General features: G+C 44.7%; 1 protein-coding gene and 1 long non-coding RNA gene across 2 annotated transcripts in view; one reads left to right on the forward strand and one right to left on the reverse strand.

Moving 5' to 3' along the window:
- Prkch (protein kinase C eta) overlaps window positions 1–12,371 on the reverse strand; it is a 202,004-nt gene extending 189,633 nt beyond the window's left edge. Inside the window, exon 1 of the mRNA XM_040742935.1 lies at window positions 11,670–12,371. Within this exon, the coding sequence (XP_040598869.1) occupies window positions 11,670–12,032 (363 nt within the window). The 5' untranslated portion in view covers window positions 12,033–12,371. The remainder of the gene's footprint in view (window positions 1–11,669) is intronic.
- A 110-nt stretch (window positions 12,372–12,481) lies between these two features.
- On the forward strand, window positions 12,482–15,906 carry LOC121139339. Its single transcript, XR_005876278.1, has 3 exons — window positions 12,482–12,949; window positions 13,069–13,142; window positions 15,502–15,906. It is a non-coding gene; the product is annotated as an uncharacterized LOC121139339 (long non-coding RNA).
- Window positions 15,907–21,353: the final 5,447 nt, after the last annotated feature.

Consider the following 21,353-nt stretch of genomic DNA (forward strand, 5'->3'; position numbering starts at 1 on the left):
GCCTGAGTTGTGATACATTTCAGTTGGCTGTTTTTACCTGGCATTGTCTATTATCCAAAGTCAGGCATCAGGGGACACTAATCAGGTGACATTCTCAATGTGGTCAGAAAAAAAGCACACACATATTTTTCTAGAAACAAAGTCCATAGGTTTTACCAACCATGGCACTGAAACGGTTTCTGAGCTAAATCTAAACCCTGCCTTCAACTCTTCCCAGCCACCTTGAAACGCAGACAAACATGTTGACACGTCTGAAAGGCTGGTGAATAAATGAACACATTTTCATTTAGAAAATCATGCTAACACATACATGGCTATTTAGATGCTCTCCCAAGGAGAACTTCAAAGCTTGAATCCAGTCGGAGCATTGATTGGCAGATGGGTCTCCCGGAGGCAAAATGGAGCACAGTGTTCATCATTCAATGGAACTGCAAAAGCCAGAGGCTGGAAGGGGTACAGCACTCAACCCACCCATGCCTCTGACGTCACAGGCAGCCAAGGCAAAGCCCAGCAAGGAATCCAAGGCCACACAGTACCACAGGTAAGTGCTAAGGACGTGCAGGGACAGCGCTGTGCCTGTACATGGGATAAATGGGACTTAAAAATGAAAACGCACCGTGTGCTTTCAGTTTATGCAGAGAATGAAGCCTGGGTCTGAAATTAGGTTCACAGGGCTGGATACAGAACATGCTCACACTGGCCCCAAATGACTCGGTTTATTAATGCAATTGTGAGGGGCTTGTGTTGACCGTGGTTCTATCCTCTGGCAAATTTCTTCCCTTTTAACCACAAGCACAAACCAAACACTGCTGGTAACCCATTAAGCATTCCTCTGCCTGGGAGGTCGAATATGTACAAGGGCAGAACACAAAACCAAAGGAACTTACAAGAAGGCAGCAAATAGTAAAAGGCACTTCCGGTGAGTCATCTATGAAGGGTCTTTTTTTTTTTGGTTTTACGAGACAAGGTTTCTCTGCATTGTTTTGGAGGCTATCGGTCCAGCCCGGCCTTGAACTCACAGAGATCCGCCTGCCTCTGCCTCCCGAGTGCTGGGATTAAAGGCGTGTGCCACCACCACCCGGTGAAGGGTCTTTCTACCACACAAGTTCCTGTGCTTAGACAGCCAGGGCTTCTGGTTCATGAGGTCCTACAGAAACAGACTGGCATCCTAACTGTGACGGAACCTTTAGGGTGGAACTCAACAAAACTTCCTGCCTTACAAAATTCTTCAGCACAGCATTGCAGTGCTGTGATAGTCAATACCCTTGGGCTCCTTCCTCCATCTAATTAAAGCATTTGTCCTGCAAGTGATTTATCATGTTTGTCATCACCTAGGGAGGATATATAGACTGGTGGCTACAGACACTTTGAAACTACAAAGCTTTAATTACCCTGCTAATGAGAGTGACTTCTATCAAAATCTTTCTCTCCCTCCCTCCCTTCCTCTCTTGCTCCCTCCATCCCTCTCTCTTTGTCTTTGTCTCTGTGTGTGTGTCTCTCTCTGTCTCTGTGTCTCTGTCTGTCTCTCTGTCTCTCTCTCTCTGTCTCTCTCTCTCACACACACACATATATATATGTATATATACAATAACAGGGACATAAATTAAAACTGCCTCATAGAGCAAGAAGTGCATTAGTGTAAATTAAGAATACAACCACATGGCATGAAAGGAGGCCTTACCATAATTACTTCAGTCTGATTTTAAGCCAAGGAAATAACACCAACATCATTGTTGATGTTGGACAGGTTATCCGCACACAAGCTAAATCCTCTCCAAGCCCAAGTACCTTAGATTTGGGGCCAATTTAATTCTTAGGAATCACTAACTTTGATGAGACGTAATTCATATTGACCTCTTAAAACCAACCCAGTTACCTCTAAAGGAAGGAAGTGACATAATTGCCTAAAGCACGGAGGCAGAGGCTATACAGATAGGGTCCTCAGGGATAGCCTGGTGCAATTCTCTGGTGATACAAGCCAGAAAGCTGACACTCTGATAAGCCGAGACTTGCCTGAGATCCCAGCTGACAAGGGACAAACTCACACACTCAGTCCAGTTCTCCTGACTCCTGTTACAGCACAGCCCTCATTTATGCGGTAAGCTGTGGGCTAAAACACAAAGTGGTGCTTGCCTAGTGAGTGCAAGCACTGGTTCATTCCTCCACACTGTAACACAATAAAATAAAATGCAAAGAGCCTTCGAACGGGATAGTTCACACAATACTAATTTCCCAACATAATTACTGGGAAGCCAGCGTCCCTGAACAGGACACAACTCTACAGATCTAAAGAGGTCTCTAAATAAATACAGATGTGGTATATTTATAAATTAATAACTATCTTAATAAATCTAAGTAAGTACATCTCTATACGTATGCATAGCACACAGATATTGAGTGTGTGCAAGTTTGGGTGTCACACTTCCTCTGGGCCACAGCAACAGTAATGTTTGGGCTGGAATTTTGGCTCCCATGTTCTGAAAATAAAGATACAGGCTATAGTGTCACAAATGCAAACCCTCCCAGGACTGAGAAGGCACTGAGTCAAAGGGCTGCTCTCGTAACAGGGAGTGGTGGAGTCTATGGCAAACTGGAGTGTCACAGTGCTAAATGGCTTCCGTTTCTGTGTGACAACATCTGTGCTGAGTGAGTACACCTGCAGGCCTGGCAGCTGCCAGACTCCCTGCGGTGGTCCTGAGCCAGGTGACTTTTCAGCTCAACCGCTGGAACTCTCTTAAGATGCATACAGAACCAGAACGTGGGGACCTTTGGGATTCAGATACAGCGCTGACTGCTTTGCTGTCTGTGGGGGTCGGAAGTTGCAAGTTATCTACAGATAACAAAACTGAACTCCTTCCCATAGTTTCCAAAGATGGAAACACCTCTGAGGGTCAGAGGTGCTGAAGGCCTCTCACCTGTGACGTCACCTGGACTGCATCATCAGGGCAGACGTTCTTGTTCCTTTTGAGGGAAGATTTTTTTCTGTCATGCAAGCAAAGCAGGAATGGGCCAAATCTGTTCTGCCCACTGACTCTCAAGGACACAACATCAAGTCGAGCCCCCAGCTCACCCTCTGCGGTGGGCATGCCCAGCTGGGCCCTGACATTTCAGACAGAAATGTGTCTGCTACACTAGCTACCTCAAGATCAAAGAAGAAGATGTTTGGTCATTTGCCCACTATGACCTTGAAGCCAAGGGGTATCGAAGGAGTGACAAACGAGAACTGGGAAGCTCAGAGCAGGTGCTCTAAGACAGCAGTGTCTGCCACGAGGCCTGAAGCGTGGGTTGGAATTAGCACAGTGAATGATCTGTGTGAGCTGAAGGGCTCTCACTCCCTAGAGTGTGGACTAGGGAGTGACTCTTGGCTCAAGAGGAAAACAGACACAGAACAAAGGGGCACATCCCAAACCAAGTTAGAGACTTTAGGCTTCTCTGATCCAGCTTGAGAAACCAAGAAAGAGTTTTAAGTTTCTAGGTGGCAACTGAGAAAGGCCACTCTGGGTATTATAACAGTAAGAATGGAAAGCAGTGGTCAAGAGACTGTTAATACTTGGACTCCATTTTCTCTTATGTTCTAATAAGAGGGAACTTAATCACAAGGGGAACATGATAGCCAACTACCATGTTGCATAAAAAGGAAAAAAATTACAGAAGACCCCAGGTACTTCCCTTACTCTAACTGCTACCCACCTATAAAAAAGAGTGCCCACTTCTGCCACCGCTAGTCTTTTCCAGATGCTCTCTAGATACCACACTACACAAGGCAACCGTTCAGGCTCCACCCACCAACCTCAGCAGCTCTCCCCCAATCTTTGAATCTCCGTATCTGAAGGTACACACTTCTTGTGATGCCTCCAGATTTTACACTGGGCTCAAAAATTGCAACTGGAAGAAAACTACCAGGTATTACCAATACAAAACCCATAGACTCTTAGAATGACTACAGCAAGGAATGTTCCATCTGGGTTTGTTTGCTTTCTTTTGCTGTGATAAAAGCAAGCTGGGGAGGACAGGGTTGGTTTCATCTTGCAGGCAATAGCCCATCACTGAGGGAAGTCAAAGCAGAGACATGGAGGCAGGAGCCGATGCACAGGCTGTGGGGACACTCTTCCTGCTGGTTCGTTTTCCTATAAAACTCAGGACCATTGCATGAGGTGGCTGGGCCCTCCTACACCAGAAAACTCGCCAGCCCACCACACATAGCATTTCCCATTCTACTGACATATTCAATGGACACGAACATTCAATTCAATCTTTTGTTGTTGTTTTGTTTTTTGAGACAGAATTTCTCTGTATTGTTTTGGAAGCTGTCCTAGCACTCACTCTGTAGACCTGGCTGGCCTCGAACTCACAGAGAATCGCCTGACTCTGCCTCCCAAGTGCTGGGATTAAAAGCATGTGCCACCAACACCCGGCTTCAATTCAATCTTTCAAGCTCGAGTGGGTATGCCATTGATAAACAGGTACAGCACCGATTGGCTTAAAAGATGAATGGCATGTTTAAAGAAAAAGATATTATCAAAATACATACACACTATTTGCCCCCAAGGTCACACGAAACTTCCTTCTTTTATATACTTGTTTTGTTTCTTGTCAAATACCCATACCACAAACTGTTCCCTGCGCTGGGGTTAGAATAGCACCCTGCTTCCCAGGAGTTTATGCTCTATCGAAGGACAGGGACGAGCAGCGCAGCTCAGCGATGGATAGATTGGCTAGCCTGGTGAAGCCCTGGGTTCAACTCCCAATACTGAAAAGGAGGGGTATAATAAATTGATTGACAAAATGATCTTAGAGAGTGGTAAAAGTAGTACGATCAAGGGTGACAAAACAACGTGACAGGGAATATGCTCCTGAGAAGGGTAGATATCCATCCATCAGAGCCATGGCGCGCATGACAAAGCAGTCAGCCCTCCCAGAGCAAATCCATCTTCCAATGCAATGGAAGGACTGGACAGCTAATGCAGACACTGGAACAGACCTCCCTGGAGATTCTAAAACACATTCCCCTAAAACAATGCAAGTAATCAGTGTTAGACACTCCTTACAGCTGGCTAGAGGGGAAAAAAATCAATCATGAAAATGAGTAACTGTGCTACAAAGTACAAAAGAGAATAAACCCAGTGGCAGAAAAATATAGAAAAATTTGGGTGTAAAAAATCCACGCCGCTGGTTCCAGCAAACAAGTGAAAAGACGATCAATGACTGCCCACAGGTAACCAGGTGACTTCACCTGAGAGGACTATCAGCTGGGTGTCTCAGAGAGGGACTGGGAAAGCCACCCTTCATGGCCACACAGAACAGAATGTCTTCGGGAGGTTGAACAGGAAAAGAGCCTGGGATCCCGCCAAGCAGGTCCTTCCTTCCTGAGGGGCTGCCAAGGTCTTTCCATGACGCGGCCTCCAGCCCCTCCTGCCTCCTTCGCATCCTCTACACCCAGACAAGTTTTAGAGACCCGGCTCCATTCGGAAAGTCAGAAAACAAAAGCAAATACCAGGGGGGAGAAAGGAAACAGTGCCGTAAACAAACTTAGAATATTCCGAAGTCCAAGAAATTATACAAAACAAACAAGTTCTAGAAGAAGCAGAAAAAAATCAGAGTGACAATTTATAAAATGAAACTGTCAAAAAAAAAAAAAACAGAAGTTAGTTGAATAAATTTGTCTTATAGAGTTTTGGTTTTCTAGACTCCTACTCTGAGGAAGCAACGCTGTTTCCCAGAGTCAGAACTGGCTCAATTCCATCATCATTAGCACCCTTACATTTGCAGCAAAATAAAGATGACAAATCATGACTGTTTCTACAGCCTTCCTGAAGGATGACTGAAACATAATATGAGGCACATCTGTCAAGTGAACTACTTGATAAGCTTTGGCGTATTTAGGTAAGTGTGAACTCACCATCGCTGTCAAAATAATAAATAATTAATTCACCTGTGCCTCCATTAGAGTTTCTATTTCCCTCATTCCCATATGCCCAGGGAATGCGCCTCCTGCCACCATGGACTTAATTTCATTTTCCAGAACTTTGCATAAATGGAATCGTATAATATATGTTCTTCTGGGGGAGGAGGGGTGTGAGAGAAGTTGGTCTGGCCAACCCACAGAGCAGAATTCCTTGGAGATTCATCCATGTTGCTGCGTGTATCACCGATGCATCAGTCTTCACTGGTACAGTACACCACAACTTCCTTAAACATTCCTGTTTGCTGCACATGAGTTTCCCGTTTGGGAGCCATCACAAATGGAACTACTGTGAATGGTCATTCACAAGTCTTATTGTGAATGGTTTTATCTCTCTCGCTAAACATTTAAGGGTAGTAAGGCATACAATAAGTACATGTTCACTGTTTTAAAAGACAGCCGTACTGTTTTCCAGCAGGACTTCAGCATTTGACATTTGTAACAGCTGTGTGAGAGAGCGACAGCTGCCCCCTTCTTAACCTACATGGGCTGTGGGCATGGCCTCTCCAGTGGGAGCATACTGATGTTCTGTTTTCATTTGCATTTCCTGAGTGATTTGGATTATGCGGTTTATTACAATATGCTATTTCTACAGAGGTACTTACTCAAATACTATGACCCACTTTTAAATTGCACAAATTGGGATTTTCTCATTGCTGTTGAGATTTTACAGTTATTGTAGCAAGTGCTTTGCCTAACTCATATTATGCAAGTATTTACTCCCAAACACTGACTTATGTTTTTACATTCTTGGACATCTTTTTCTTTCTTGGACATATTTTAAGAAGTAATTTTTTTTAATTTTACAAAGCTCCATCTTTTTAATAATTAGGGTTTTGGGGTTGATATCTTTTCTTCCTCTTTTTTTTTCTTTTTTTTTTTTTTTTTTTTTTTTTTTGGTTTTTCGAGACAGGGTTTCTCTGTGGTTTTGGAGGCTGTCCTGGAACTCGCTCTGTAGATCAGGCTGGCCTCGAACTCACAGAGATCCGCCTGCCTCTGCCTCCCGAGTGCTGGGACTAAAGGCGTGCGCCACCAACGCCCGGCTTTCTTCCTCTTTTTTAATGAGCTTGAAATTAAGACTTTTCTGCTATAATTTTTTACAGAGATTTGACAACCTCTTACATTAGGTTTATACTGTTTTGAGTTAACTTTGTACATAGTATGGAGTAGCGGTCAAGGCTTCTACCCCTCCACATGACTACACAGCCCAGCCACTTGACCTGTCCCCTCCCGAACTATCTTCTTGGCACCTTTGTTAAAATTCAACTGAGAGTTCATGGGCAGATCTGTTTTTAGACCCTTGTGTTGCACTGGTAACACTACAATAAACTCTAAAATCAGACACTTCAAATCCTCCAATGTGTTCTTTTAGAAAATAATTCTTAGACCAATATAGGTCCTTTATATCTCTATGTAAATTAGTATCAGTCTATCAATTTCTATGACAAGCCTTACTGAGCTCATGATTGAGACTGCTTTAAATCTACTGGAAATTTTGGAAGAACAGAGTTCTTAATAATTCAGATTCCTCCCAGCCATGAATACATCATACTCTCCATTTACTTAGATCTTTATTTCAGCAATGTTTTATCATTTCCACTGAAAAAGTATTGCATCTATTCTAATTCATTCAGTTTCATCTTTTATTTTCTTACACGTGGTATTTTTTATTTCAGTTGTTCACTGCTAATAATATAGAAATAGAATTGGTTTGGATCATGCAAACCGGCTAAACTTGATTGTTGGTCCTCCAAACTTTTTTTTTGTCTGTAAATAAAGGTCACTTTACTTCTTCCTCTGTGATCTGTGCACATTTTTTTGAGACTTCCTTATTGCACTCTTGTACGGTGTGGAAAAAGCAGAACGAGCAGTGCCCTTGCCTTATTCCTGATCAAAGGGGAATATTATTCACTCTGTCACCACTAAGCCTGATTGCATAGATGGCCTTTATTGGGTTGAAGATGTTTCTTCCTGTTTCTAACTTGCTGAGAAACTTTATCCCAAATGGATGGTTCATTTTCTCAAATACTTTTTCTCTATCTATTGAGGTGATCATACAAGCCTTCACTTTGACGCTGTCCATACAAGGAGTGCACAGTTAGGTCTACAAACGTTAAATCAGCCTTAGAGTCCTATGTATAACCTTCATTTGGTTATGGTGTACTATCTGCTTGCTATGGTCTTTGATTCAACTGACTACAGTTTAAGGCTTTTGCATCTAAGGTCATGAAGGATGATACCTGCCTACCGCTGTCTTGGTTTGGAATGCCTCAATTGTGCTTTGATGTTGTTTCAAATAATGAATTAAGACATTTCATTCCCTTCTGTTTTGTGAAAGAGTGTATAAAACAGGTAATAATGCATCCTTAAGTACATAATATAAGTTATTAATAAAGTCATCTGGGACACCGAGTTGAACTGTTGAAGACTTTTAACTATAAACACAATTAGTTTAATGGCTATAAAACTACTTAAGTTATTTGAGAGGAATCGGGCAGTTTGCATATTTTAAGGCAGTCTGTGAATTTCATCTAAGGTGTAGAGCTCACTGGCGTAACCCTGTTTATAGCATATATGTGTCTTCACTTATTTGTTGGTAGTGTAGAGCTCACTGGCGTAACCCTGCTTATAGCATACATGTATCTTCCTTTATATGTTGGTAGGCTCTGTAGTGATGCTCTCATTCCCATTCCGATCAGTGGTAATTTATATCCTATATCCTCCCATCTTCACCATTCTGGTAACTTATATCCTATACCCTCTCATCTTCACCATTCTGGCTTGAGGCTTATCAACTGAAAAAGAGAAAAACTCCATTTTTCTTTATTGGGTTCCTGTCTCCTACATGGTCCATTTCAGTTATCTTTACCAACTTCCTTACTCGTAGCTCAATTTGCTCTTTGGGTTCAAGGTGAAATCACAGATCTGTGATTTGAGGTCTTACTAATCTCAGTGTCTGATGTGATTGATTTCCATTTAATTTACTTGTATCTTACAACTTTCATTTATCTTATATATACTGAGTGAAATGAACATACAGTTAATAAAAATGTGTCTATTCCACGTCAGACACTGGAGTAGACACCGGGTAAACATTTACCTAAAGTAGAGCTTTCCCCTTCTGCCACTGAACACCAATAAGGCCATAATAAAGCCAGTATTATTGGTTGCTTTCTTGATTCTTGGAAAGTATTTAGGGCAATGAAGCATAGAGGGTTTCTTGGTTTATTCTAATGGAAAAAACTTTTATAATAAACTTACAACCCTTTCTTATGATCCAACAGTTGCTAGAATTCTTTAGGTCAGTAATTTGCAGTTCCACTTGCAACCAGAATAATTTTTATTCTCCCACTTGAACTGTGAATAAATTACACATTTGTTAGGCAAATGTAGGTATTTCTACTGTCCAAAAAAATAATTTTGAAGAATACATTCCATATAGTTGCATGTATTTTCTTTTTTCCTTTAAAGATATTTTACTTTTATGCGCATTAGTGTTTTGCCATGGGTGTTGGGTCCTGTAAAACTGGAGTTACAGACAAGTGTGACCTTCCATGTGGGTGCTGGGAATTGAACCCGGATCCTTTGGAAGAACAATTAATGCTCTTAACCATCCCTCCAGCCCCCTCATCTATTTTCTTAACAAGAAAAGAAAATATCCTAGTCATTCTATTCTAAGTTTCAAAATGCTTAGAACATACATATATATCACCTTCTAAGTGAACATGAACTCATGTCAAGCCACTGGCTCTAGCATGATTTAAATGCTGGCCCTATCCTATCAATGAAGTTTTCCAGAATGCCATCAGTGAGTCCTGTTAAATGTCTAGGCATGATTTTAAGCAAATATAGATTTTGAACTTCAATTCACTTTTAAATCTTCATTCATCCCCTGCAACAATAAGCAGCTCTATGCTCCTCCTAGTTAGTTAACCCTGCACCAAGGTTTTATCATGGCCTTCATTTCTGCTCTATGTTCTCCATCTTAACTACTTTTTCTGCCACCTAGGACGTCTGTAAGTGCTGACACTGGAGTCCCACTCCCAGAGATCCCTATCTAGCACATTTAAAAGCAGAGTTGTTTAAAAGCTCCCACAGGACTCAAACCTTCAGGCTAACCTGGGCTGTCTCCAGTAAGCCATGCTCATCATGGCTGATGGCCAGCCTGTACCACCATACTCCAGCACCTAATTCCTCTAGAGATTTGCCCAGTCTAACTCTTAACCAAACACTAGTTCAAAATTCCCATTCTCTGTTCGATTCCACATCCAGAAATTCACAGACAGCATATAAACTTATTTGGGAAGTAGAGGCAAATGGATTGTCCCAAATCCAATCCAGCCTGGGCTACTGTGGGAGACCCAGCCTCAAACCAACAGCAAAGTATTTTTAACTGTATTTTATCAGATCCTATTTAGCCCACAACTAAATTCCAAAAAGGAAGTTAGGCTGAGGTGAAATTAACCCCATCATTTGAGAACTGAAGTTTAAAAAATACGGGGTTTTCCCCCCTTCCATTTAAAAGACGAAGCCTTTCAGGCCTTTGGTGGTATTACAGAACATATGGTAATATTAACAACACCCCAAAGCATAAAACCATATATATCAATGAATCTTTGTCACTATTCATCTTGCTCCAACTCTCGTGAATTTCAAACAGATTTTGAATACCGATTCACCTCGGGTTCCAAACCCACTCCTGTCAGAGCTGAGACCATTATTAAACTTAAGAGTTTTCACAGCATACCACATTTTGCCAGACCCCTTCATTGTAATTATCATCTCAGCATCTCAGAGTGAGTACAATAACCCAACATCACAAAGACAGAGAGGTGAGGATTAAGAAACAAGGGCGTTTTGGCACTGTGTGAGGCACTCTAGAAACTTACAGTAGAAATTCTGTCTCCAGGGAACTGTGGGAACAGCAGCGGCATGTAAGAAGTTGCGCGCAGCTACATGTCATCGCAGAGGGAGGACAGCCAAACCCAAGGTGCTCTGGCCACCTCTCCTCAGAGGCATAGTTTGGAAACACTATTGCAGCCCTCATGCACCCCAGGTTGATTAAAGTTAACAGCAAACACAGAGAAATCTCACCCCCACCCCCCCCCCCACCCACACACACGGGAAAAAGCTAAACAAAACTCTGCCAGGGTGCAAAGCCATGCCATTCTGATCACTGCCAGTGTAGCTTCTGTACTTCTGGGATGTAATGGATGTGCATGCTGAAACACGTGTGCACGTCTGCGTGGCTGAACCAACATGCATCCATAAACACTATGAATAATACTCGCGAGAATGCATGGCTTTCTCCTAAGAAGCGCTCGAAGCACTTTACTCAAACCATTTCACTTTCTTATCACCCCTGTCTTTAGTATCTACCCCTGAACTGAGAGTTCGGATCCCTAAACCCCCTACTCCGAGAGGAGGAGAAGGATGGCGCTCTGCATCACTGCGGGGCTCCCCCGAAGCGCAAAGCCCAGGTCCACAAAGAAGCCAGTGGCCATGCAGGCTTCCCAGAGTCACACCTGTGCCCGCACACACCCACGGCTATCCCGTCAACAGTGCAGGTCCCCTGGGAGAGAACCAAAGTCTAGAGGAAATTCCCTCCGCGGAGGAGCCATGAGAAAGCAGGACCCTGATGAGTTTTTAAAAAACAAAAGGAGGAAAGGTCCCGCAGACATGAAGGGGCGAGGCAATCGCTACTCACCCAGCCCTCGAAGGTGTCCGAGGTGCCCGCCGTGCGCAACAGCTCCTGGAACTGCAGCGTGCAGTTGGCCACAAAGTGGTCATAGCCCAGGGGTGTCTCGTGGAAGACGGCTAGCTCCAGGTGGCCGCCGTCGGTGACATTGGCGCAGAACTCCTCGTTGTAGGTGGGTTTGTTGGTCTTCTGCTTGGTGCTGGTCTGGCCCACGCGCACCTGGTCCACGCTCACCGTCAGGTAGGGGTCCAGGAGCTGGTGGCCCTTTTTGAAGAGCGAGTGCCGCAGGGACCAGCGGGTGGGCTGCAGCCCCACAGCCTCTCCGATGCGGACCCTCAGATAGCCATTGAACTTCATTGTGCCGGACGACATGCCGGCGCTGCTGCCGGGTCCCCGTGGGGGCCGCACTAGCTGGCACCGGGGAGCGGAAAGCCGGGGCTCAGGGCAGCTCTCGCCGCAGCCACGGGCGTGGAGACAGCTCCCGGGAGAAGCAGCGCCCGAGCCCCCTGCGACCGGCCATTCCGCCTCCTCCGAGGGACCTTCCCCTCCCCTCCTTCCCTCCCGCCCTTTCTCCCGAGGTGGAAAGGAGGGGAGCCGGGCACCGAGCCCTCGGCGGGCTGGTGGGTCCCCGACCGTCTCTCTGGATTGCCCGGGGCTCGCCCCTTTTCCGGGGCTCGGCAGATCGTCTCCCCGGAGAGCAGGAGCGACCCGTCCGGCTAGCTCCAGCCTTGGCGTCTCTGCCCCCGCCTCCGCCCGCTCCTCCTGCCCCCGCCTCCGCGGGCTCACGCTCTCCCCCACTCGGCGAGCTGCGAACCAGGAAGCAGCCGTCGCCGCAACCCCGGCCCGAGCCGCGAGCCACCAAGCTCCAAGTTCTCAGAAGCCCGGAGCGGGCTGCTGCGCCTTCCGGACCCCGGGGGCGTGACGCGCCGCGGGCAGCCCGGCCTTACGGGGTAGGTGGAGGAGGTCCGCGTCCCCGGCGGGCAGCCCCGACCCTGAGTGCTCCCGGATCCCTGCTTCCTGGTTGCCAGGTTGGAGGTGCGTTTCGGGCTGGGGGCTGCTCTGAGTGAGAGGCTGGACAAAAAGAAAGGATTCCTGGGCCGCCGCCAGCGAACACCTGAGGCGTGGCAGACAGACCCAGAGAGAGTTGGCAAGCCGGGAGGGTGCGGAAGATCAGCAGGCGGAAGATCATCAGCGGAGAGCCTACCTCCCACCCTAAGCGGTGGTCTGGAGCCCCTGACCTTTGAGGGCGGTGGCTAGAGCCCTGGTCAGAGGCGGGCACATGATGGGAGGTACCTTTTCCGATTCTTTACAAGGATGGCTCATCCCAAGGTTCAGTTTAGACTCATTCTGTTTATGCGCCTTTCCTGCAGAGAGTAATTAATTGTTTTGTTTGTGTGTTTTTTAATAGGGCAATGATAATGATGGAAATCCCGTACTCCTCCTTCCTCGGAGAGGTGTGTCACTGCACAAAGATCAGGAAAGGTTGGTTCTGCTGGAGACAGACATGGCCAGGGTATAATGAGTCCCTTCCTCTGCGAGAGGTGGTTACTGGTCCACCCGGTCCTGCATCGTAAGGACAGAAAGTGGTCACAAACACCACCCTGACGCACAGGGGGCTTCTGAATCTACCTCTTCTAGGAACACTGAGGTTATTACTGTCGGAGTAGGCAGACCCCAAACGTACCCATCTTGTTTCTTTTGCAGGCTTTGTCCCCTAGGAAAACCTTTTGGTCTAATCCATTCTACCACAAAGCTTGCTCCCCAAGGCCCAACCACAACCAATTTGTCTCCCATAAAGTCTAGGCCATTCCTAAGATACTAAATGACATTCTCGCCCTACTGGTTCTTATGGAACAGGTTGGTCTTTCTAGTCCCCTTTCTAGAACCTGGGCTGGCTTTCTGAGAGGGTTCTGGGCCATTTCACATTAGTGAGCTGAGGCCTTACCAGTAACAGCTTCACACTATAAGATGAAAACAAGAACAGTAGGCCGATGGGAAGGGCCTCTCTTGGAAATACCAAGGCTTCCTGAAGGAGAGGGGCAGGGATGTAGCAGGTCACTTCAGTTCAGGCAGAGCTCTGTAAAGTATGCTGGCAAACGCTGGAGGAACTCCTAGTGAAGAGGTCGAGTCTACCCAGTGAGTCAACCCTGTCACCTCCCCCAAAGAGCTGGACCTGGCACCTCCAAAGAGCTGGCTTGCCTTAAGAGCCACTGAAGGATTTGCTGCTGTTCGGCTTTGGCTGTATGAGAAGGCTGTCCCCCAAATGAAGGAGCATCTACACAGCTGACCCAGGGTTCCAGTCGGAGGAACACCAGACATTCCTTGTCACCTTATCAGGCATTGGGGTGGGCAGTGGGCAGGACAGCCATGTGCCTGCTACTCCCGTAGGGTCTAGAAACAACAAATAGGAGACATCATCTGTGGCAAGAGAAAGACAAGGTGGAGTGCCCTCTGCGAGCGAGCCATCCCTGTGGGTAGGTAGGGAGAACCCTCCGGGGAGCAAGCCATGGCGGGGTAGGGTTTGACCCATCTGGGGAACAGAGAGGACTGCCAGGCTGGGGACAGGAAAGGTGAGGCTCAAGTAGGTAAGAGTAACCTGAAAAGGTGGCCTCACCGGCAGACTGGGGGAGGGAGTCAGGAGAAAGTCTGTGGACATTCCCTGTGGGCAACCTTAGAAGCCCTGGGTGGGGGTGGAGCGGGCAGATGAGATTTATGTTTTAAAACTATTTCTTGGGGTCTCGCGGCCAATATATGGGAAGAACAAGTCTGGGTGGAGAGGGATCCCGTGAGGGGGGTTGCTGCTGACTGGGATTTCCTGGTGTTAATGGAGGTGGAGATAAATAGACTAATTGGAGAAGTATTAAGGCAAGAAAATTGACAGGTTTGGGAGCTAGATTGAACAGAGGGAATGAGGAAAGGTAAGCATCTGGCATGACTTGCAGAATTCAGCTTAAGCTGCTGGGCCCACTGGGGAGCCATTAAGGAGTTAAGAAACATTGCTGGAGAAAAAAGATTTGTGGGAGGAGATGAGAAGTTCAATTTGAAGCGTGTCAAGTTTGATGTATGTTTGATACATTTAAGTGGAAATCTGAAGCTGGGCAATTGGCTAGGCAATTGTGGCACTCCGAGGGACAGTCTGGGCTAAAGACATAAATTTAGGAGCCAAGGTATATAGATAGCAATGGAAGCTGGAATACTGGGTGAGGTTCTGCTAGAGGAAAAAGACAAGGAGGGTGTAGCAGGGGAAATAAAAAGAGCTAAGACAGGGCTACGCAGAAGTCCCAACATTTATAGGCGGAGCAGAAGAGGGCGGGGTGCTGAGAAGCAGGCATCAAAGGAGGGGGTAGGCAAGAGGGTGCTGTGGACAGGAAAAGGGTTCAAGCAGAGACGAGTGGTCAGGCAGGTCAAATGATGCTGGGGCTACATATGCATGGGGGAAAGGTTTTGGCAATGGACAAGGGCTGGGGAATCTTTGTACTGTTCCTGTGGAGGGAAGGCAACAGAAGACCATCCAAAGTGGGTTGAGGTGGGATGGGGAAGTCCTGTGTGTATGTCAATAAAGCACTGTTGGCCAATAGGGAAGCAAGATAGGTGGGACTAGGAGTCCAGGAGGATTCTGGGTAGGAGAAACACAGGTAGTCATCATGTAGCCCGCCAGAGAAGTAAGATGTCCGTACTGTAAGAGAAATACTTAGATGGGTTAAATACTTAAGTCAAAGATAGCCAGTAAGAAACAAGCAAGGCCAACAGCTTCATAATTAATACAGCGTCTTGTGTGTTATTTGGGGACTACAACGCGGTGGTCTCGAACTCACAGAGATCCACCCTCCTCTGCCTCCAGAGTACATAGATTAGAGGCGTGAACCACTGCGTTGGCCTTTTCTTCTTGTATTGCCTTCCTGATTTCCTCCACCAGTAGCAGGCTCCTTCTGAACGACCAGTGAAGAGATCCACCAACAGCTCCAACTTCCCAGGTTCACAGCCTTGGCAGAGCAAAGATTTTCCCTACCAGCATCTTCAAGTCAATCTCCAGGAAGATGTGTGTCTTCCAGGACACATGAGACAGGTCTAAGGTCTCTGTAAAAGAGGATTGTCTACTAACCCAAGCCTTGCCTGTATAACAGTTTTTCTCCAGATCTGGCCCCGATGCAGAAGGAAGGCAGGGGATCAGGAATCCCTTGATGTCTGTGATTCCCACCCAGATCACTACATGTATATAAAGTAATAAAGCAACCAGTGCAACTCAGCCCTATCTGTGTGGCCACTTTGAAATCTGTGCTACCCTGGCTTTGTAAGCCTGAAGGACCTTTTCCTGTAACTGCTAGTGCTCCTTGACCACACAGTAACTGAGTTTCTCTGTATGGTATCCTAGCACACTTTTATTTATTTATTTATTTATTTATTTATTTATTTATTTATTATGAGCTGCTGGTTTGATTGAATCACTTACGGAAACTTAAGGAAAGTTTCTCACAACACGAATCCCACTTTTAAAATAGAGTTAGAGAACATAGAAAATGTCACAGCCAGGCCAAAGTTTGCCCCATGTTACTCTAAGATGTCAGAGCCTGTGGGGAGCAATCTGACAGTGAGCCCCAATGGAGTCAAAGCTGGCTCTTATACTGAAAACATCTAGGGATACTTGAATGTATAAGTAAATCCTAGAGTAACAGCTCAGTGAGCTACCATGCAGCTATTAAAAGTACAGATAACTAACAGCAAAAAAAAAAATAGAGTAAGTGACATTTAAAACTGGACTATGAAATTTAAATAGTTATAAAGCACACAAAATATATATAATGAAATATTATATTGGGAAGTAAATGAAGACAGATGTTAGATTGTTGTGCTTATGAGCAAGTAATAAGTGTGCTTATCTCGAAAGGTTCTGAAGATAAACCAAGTCACATAAAGTGTATGATCCATTGCTGGATGGGTGGTGTACTGTGACCATCATATTGGCTGCCATACCATGGTGGGTTTCAACAAGACACTTGACAAACTTTATTTGTTTGATCCCTGTGACAACAATACCAGTGTTTTACACATTAAGGGAAACCAGGGTCAAAAGATTTATATGAACTTGATCATAGTTAAGCTGGGTTTTCACCCATTTCAGGTTTTCCAGTGTGTGTCTGAGCCCTGTGCTGGAGTGATTCCAATCCATAATAGGCTGAAGAATTGCTGCTGGTTCTGAGTACAAGGCAAAGAAGGAGATCCTCCACAGGCAGGACACAGTGGCATTGGGGACAGGGGGTGTCAATGCAATGCTGCTCTCTGTCAACTTCCAAACATGAAAAGCTGCATCTAAATAAGAGGGTCCACAGTGTCCTACTTCTGAGTGTTCCAAAAAGAACAGAAAATGCTAGATGCTTCACAGAAATGGTAAAATTAATTTCTCAGAATGGAAGAATGACAGTAGCCTCATCTCGCAAAATGACGCACATATTATAGGGAATGAGTAAAAAGGCCCACACCTGAGTAAGTCTATGAATGTGACAGCCAATACAGGGGATGACTTCGGAGGAAGAACTGGGCCAGAGTGCAGACTGGGCAGAACAGTGAGATCGGAGAGGTTTGGATGTGTTAGCACGACAGTCAGCTAGAGTGTGTGAAGGATAAGCATTCGAAGGCAGAGGTCCTGAAAGAGCAAGCTGACTCCACGTCCTCTGAGGACACAGAAGGAAGCATCTTAAAACCCAGCTCCAGTAAGACGGGTCCCCAGACGGAGAGCAGAACAGTCCATGCAAGCAAGTTCAGAAAGAACATTCAAGGCAGTGACACTGTGTACTGTGTCCTGGCCCAGTGATCGAGAGCTGCAACCCCATAAAACACTTCTGCCAGTTTCGTAACAGGAAAATCAAGTGAGGCTAAATATTTGATGTGCCTAAGAGAACAAATGCAAATCTCTCTGGTGATCAATTTACTTCTTGACATAACTCACCCAGCTGAATCTACCAAGATTAGAATGTCACATCAAATTTGGAATTGCCTGCATGTGTTTCTAGAAAACCTTATGACTGTGTATTAAGAAAAAAGACTCATAAAGGCCTGATTATAGTTTTGTCAATTAAGAAAACATATTTCATACACAATAAAAAGATAAATAGCGTAGGGGAGTCAAAACGAATTGCATGAAGTCACCCCAAACTTCTTGTCTCCAAGTGTATAACAACAACTGGAAATTAAAGCGTGTCATGTAAGGCAAGAATCTCCCCTTAAAACTAAAATTAAAAACTTACTGTATATATCTTCATTTTCAATATTTTTCCTAGCACATAAAAAAGGGCATTTGTGAAAGAAGCAAGTGCACATGACTTAAAATAGTAATCATTTTCCTCTAAACCTATTATTAATACAGCCTATGGTCAGCTTGTCCCATTAACTTCTCTGGTTTGGTTCCGATCCATTAGCAAGCCAAGTGGTAATTAACTACAAGTATCAACCAGGTTTTAGCTGGTGTCACTTGTGTGAGAAACTTGAGAAAGGAAAATGCCCTCCTGCCCTACTGATACCCTCACCCTTCGTGGTTTTTCCCTGGCCCACTCTGTGTTTCCCCATATAATCACTAATTCCATTCTGGCCAACACCATCATACTCAGATTGCTAAGGTCTCCAGAATTACCTTTAGGTCATTTAAAAAGAACACACACACACACACACACATACACGCATGCTCACACACACACACACACACACACACACACACACTAACACACTAAAGCAAGCAAAGCTGGTCATAGTGGCGCATACCCCTAATCCCAGCACTCAGGAGACAGAGGCAGGTGGATCTCTGTGAGTTCCAGGCCAGCCTGGTTTACACAGTGAGACCTTGTCTAAAAAACAAAATAAACAGAAACAAAACAAACAAAAAAACACTGACAAAACTTAAATAAACAGATGAAATTCAGAACTAAATCTTTAGTTCTTCGAGTTTTTGTGGGTCCTGATCTCCTAGGGGTTGCATATTAGATATCCTGAATATCAGCTGTTTACATTATAATTCATAACACTAGCAAAATTACAGTTATGAAGTATCAATGAAATAACTTGAAGGTTGGGGGTCACCACAACATGAGGAACTGGATTAAAGGATCACAGCACTAGGAAGGTTGAGAACCACCACAGAAAGCAGCCAAATTTTAGCTCCAGAAGCTGGTAAGCTACTCGGAGGGCATTTCTGACAACAGTTTCAGAGTGGCATGGGGAGTTGGATAACCCAGTAATTGGCGCTGTGGACAGTGTTTAACAAGCCAACGTCATCCTTCAGAACACCAGAGGTGATGGCATTCAAGCACATGGGCTTGCATCCTCCAAAGTCGTCAGCTGAAGTGGACAAATCCTCCTTTCCCATAAGTGGGAAACTGAAGTGAATTTAAAGGAGGCAGCCTTATGGAAGTGCTGCATTCCTCCCTCAGGGGACCTCTCTTTCCTTCCACCCATCTTATCCTCACTGCAGCAGGCTCAGCACCATGTGCCCTCGGGTAAGAAAGACCAGGCCACAGACTAAAAACCATTAAGACACGCGTCAAGTCATCAGGAGGCACTGAAATCCTGTTTTCTTTGAGTCCAAACGTACTCACCAATTGTGAGTCAAAGGCAAACTACAGGCACACGCACGAAGCAATAAGAAGACACAACAGGGAGCAGGAGAATGCTGGTGAATATCGCAAGAAAGAGACATGGCAAGCTCAGGGACAACACAGGCATGGGAACTCAGAATCTCCCGGCACTCTAAGCTGAAACATTGGCTTGATACCCAGAAAGGAAGCTCACGAAGGAATTTTACACATTTCCCTGAGTTACTCATTTTTTCAGAGTCGGAGCAACTGAAATCAGGAAACACCTGGGGTTGTTAACATTAGTTAGGAAATGACTGTAAAAACTTGGACTCCGTTTGAGATAACGGATGGCAGGCAGTGATACGGCTCCAGCATTTATGAGTCCATGAAAATGCACAAACTGTTTCTCTTCCTTTGGGACTATTTTCATGACAGCAGCAAAAGAGTCAATGTGTTAGGATTATATTTTTTAGGTTAAAAATTTCCTAGCTGCATTTTTGTCCCTATTAATAATTATTTACAGATGCTATAATTGACATGAAAATAAGTACATGGGATAATAGTCTTAAGATAAAAGATTTTTTCAAATGGGGCTGAAGAGATAGTTCAGTGGTTAAGAGCACTGGCTGCTCTTCCAGAGGACCCTGGTTCAATTCCGGGCACCCACATGGCAGCTCATAATGTCTGTAACTACAGTTCCAGGGGATTCATCACCCTCATGCAGGCAAAACTCCAATACACATGAAATGAAAATAAATAAATCATTAATACATATTTATATTTTTAAAATATATTTGTATTTACTATATATTTTAATATACTTATATTATACTCATAACTGGAGTGAATTGTTACCTCAAAGTGTAAGACAAATAAAGTCTTTCCTTCCCAAGTTGTTTTGGTCATATGTTTAGTCACAGCAATAGAAACCCTGACTGAAGCAGACTGTCTGTATCACTCCCAGAAGCCATCAAATAAATGCCTGTTGCTCAGTTTGCTCACCTGCCCAGCTATGCTGGGATTTGGTCTGTCTTGAAGCTTGTGCAGGCCTTGTGAATCCTGTAATATTTTATTAAGACAAGAAAGGAGGAGATGAGAAAAGAAAAAAATCAATAGCAAGGTGTTAACAAGTCCAGCATAGCAATAATATATTAGATAAAAATGAATTAAACTGAAATAAAAGAAATGGATTATAAGGTTGAATAAAATCTGGATTTGATTAAATGCTTCCATATAAAATACTTTCAAGGACCCAAAAATGTTAGGAGTAAAAGGAAAAACATGGATTATGCTAATCTAAGAAACTGAGTGATGTTTATGTAATGACATTATCACTTCACATGGTATATTTCAAATCAAAGACAATTTTCAGATTTGAAAATGGCATTCTTTAATGAAAAAAATGCTTATGGTGTCTTAAAGACAGAAAAATTGTCAAGTGTATAACTGAAAGCCTTTGGGCTGGTGATCTTGGGTTCTGTAAGAAAGTAGGTTAAGCAGCCATGAAGGGCAAGCCAGTAAGCAGCACTCCTCCACCGCCTTCACCTCCAGGTGCCTGCCCTACTCAGGTTCCTGTCCTGACTTCCCCCAACTATGAACAGTGACGTGAAGTGTAAGTCAAATAGACCCTTCCCTTTCCAAGTTGATCACAGCATCAGTAATGCTAACTAGGACAGCCTTCAAGTACTTAAAGCAAAAGAAAAAATGAAAACTAGGCATAAATACCCAAATCCATAATTATAGCTGAGTTATTTTAGTGCATCTCTGTAATTTATACAGCTACACTAAAGTGAGTACAGATATGAATGATGCGAACAGTTTTTAATTTTTTTATCTAATGCGTGTGAGTACTTTGCCCGCATGTATGTCTATGCACCGCGTGCAGACCGGGTGCCCATGGAAGACAGAAGACAGCATCAGAGCTCCTGGAGCTGGGGAAAGAGGCGATTGTGGTTAACCACGTGAGTGATGGACACTGGATTTTGGTCCTTCGTATGATGGGTACTGGATTTTGGTCCTCCGTATGATGGGTACTGGATTTTGGTCCTCGGTAAGAGCAGTCAGTGCTCTTATCCACTTAGCCATCTCTCCTGCCCCAGTTTGAACAATTTTGTAATACATTTGATTCAGA

This window comes from Mesocricetus auratus, unplaced genomic scaffold (genome assembly GCF_017639785.1).
Source record: "Mesocricetus auratus isolate SY011 unplaced genomic scaffold, BCM_Maur_2.0 Super-Scaffold_15014, whole genome shotgun sequence".
Taxonomy (NCBI): domain Eukaryota; kingdom Metazoa; phylum Chordata; class Mammalia; order Rodentia; family Cricetidae; genus Mesocricetus; species Mesocricetus auratus.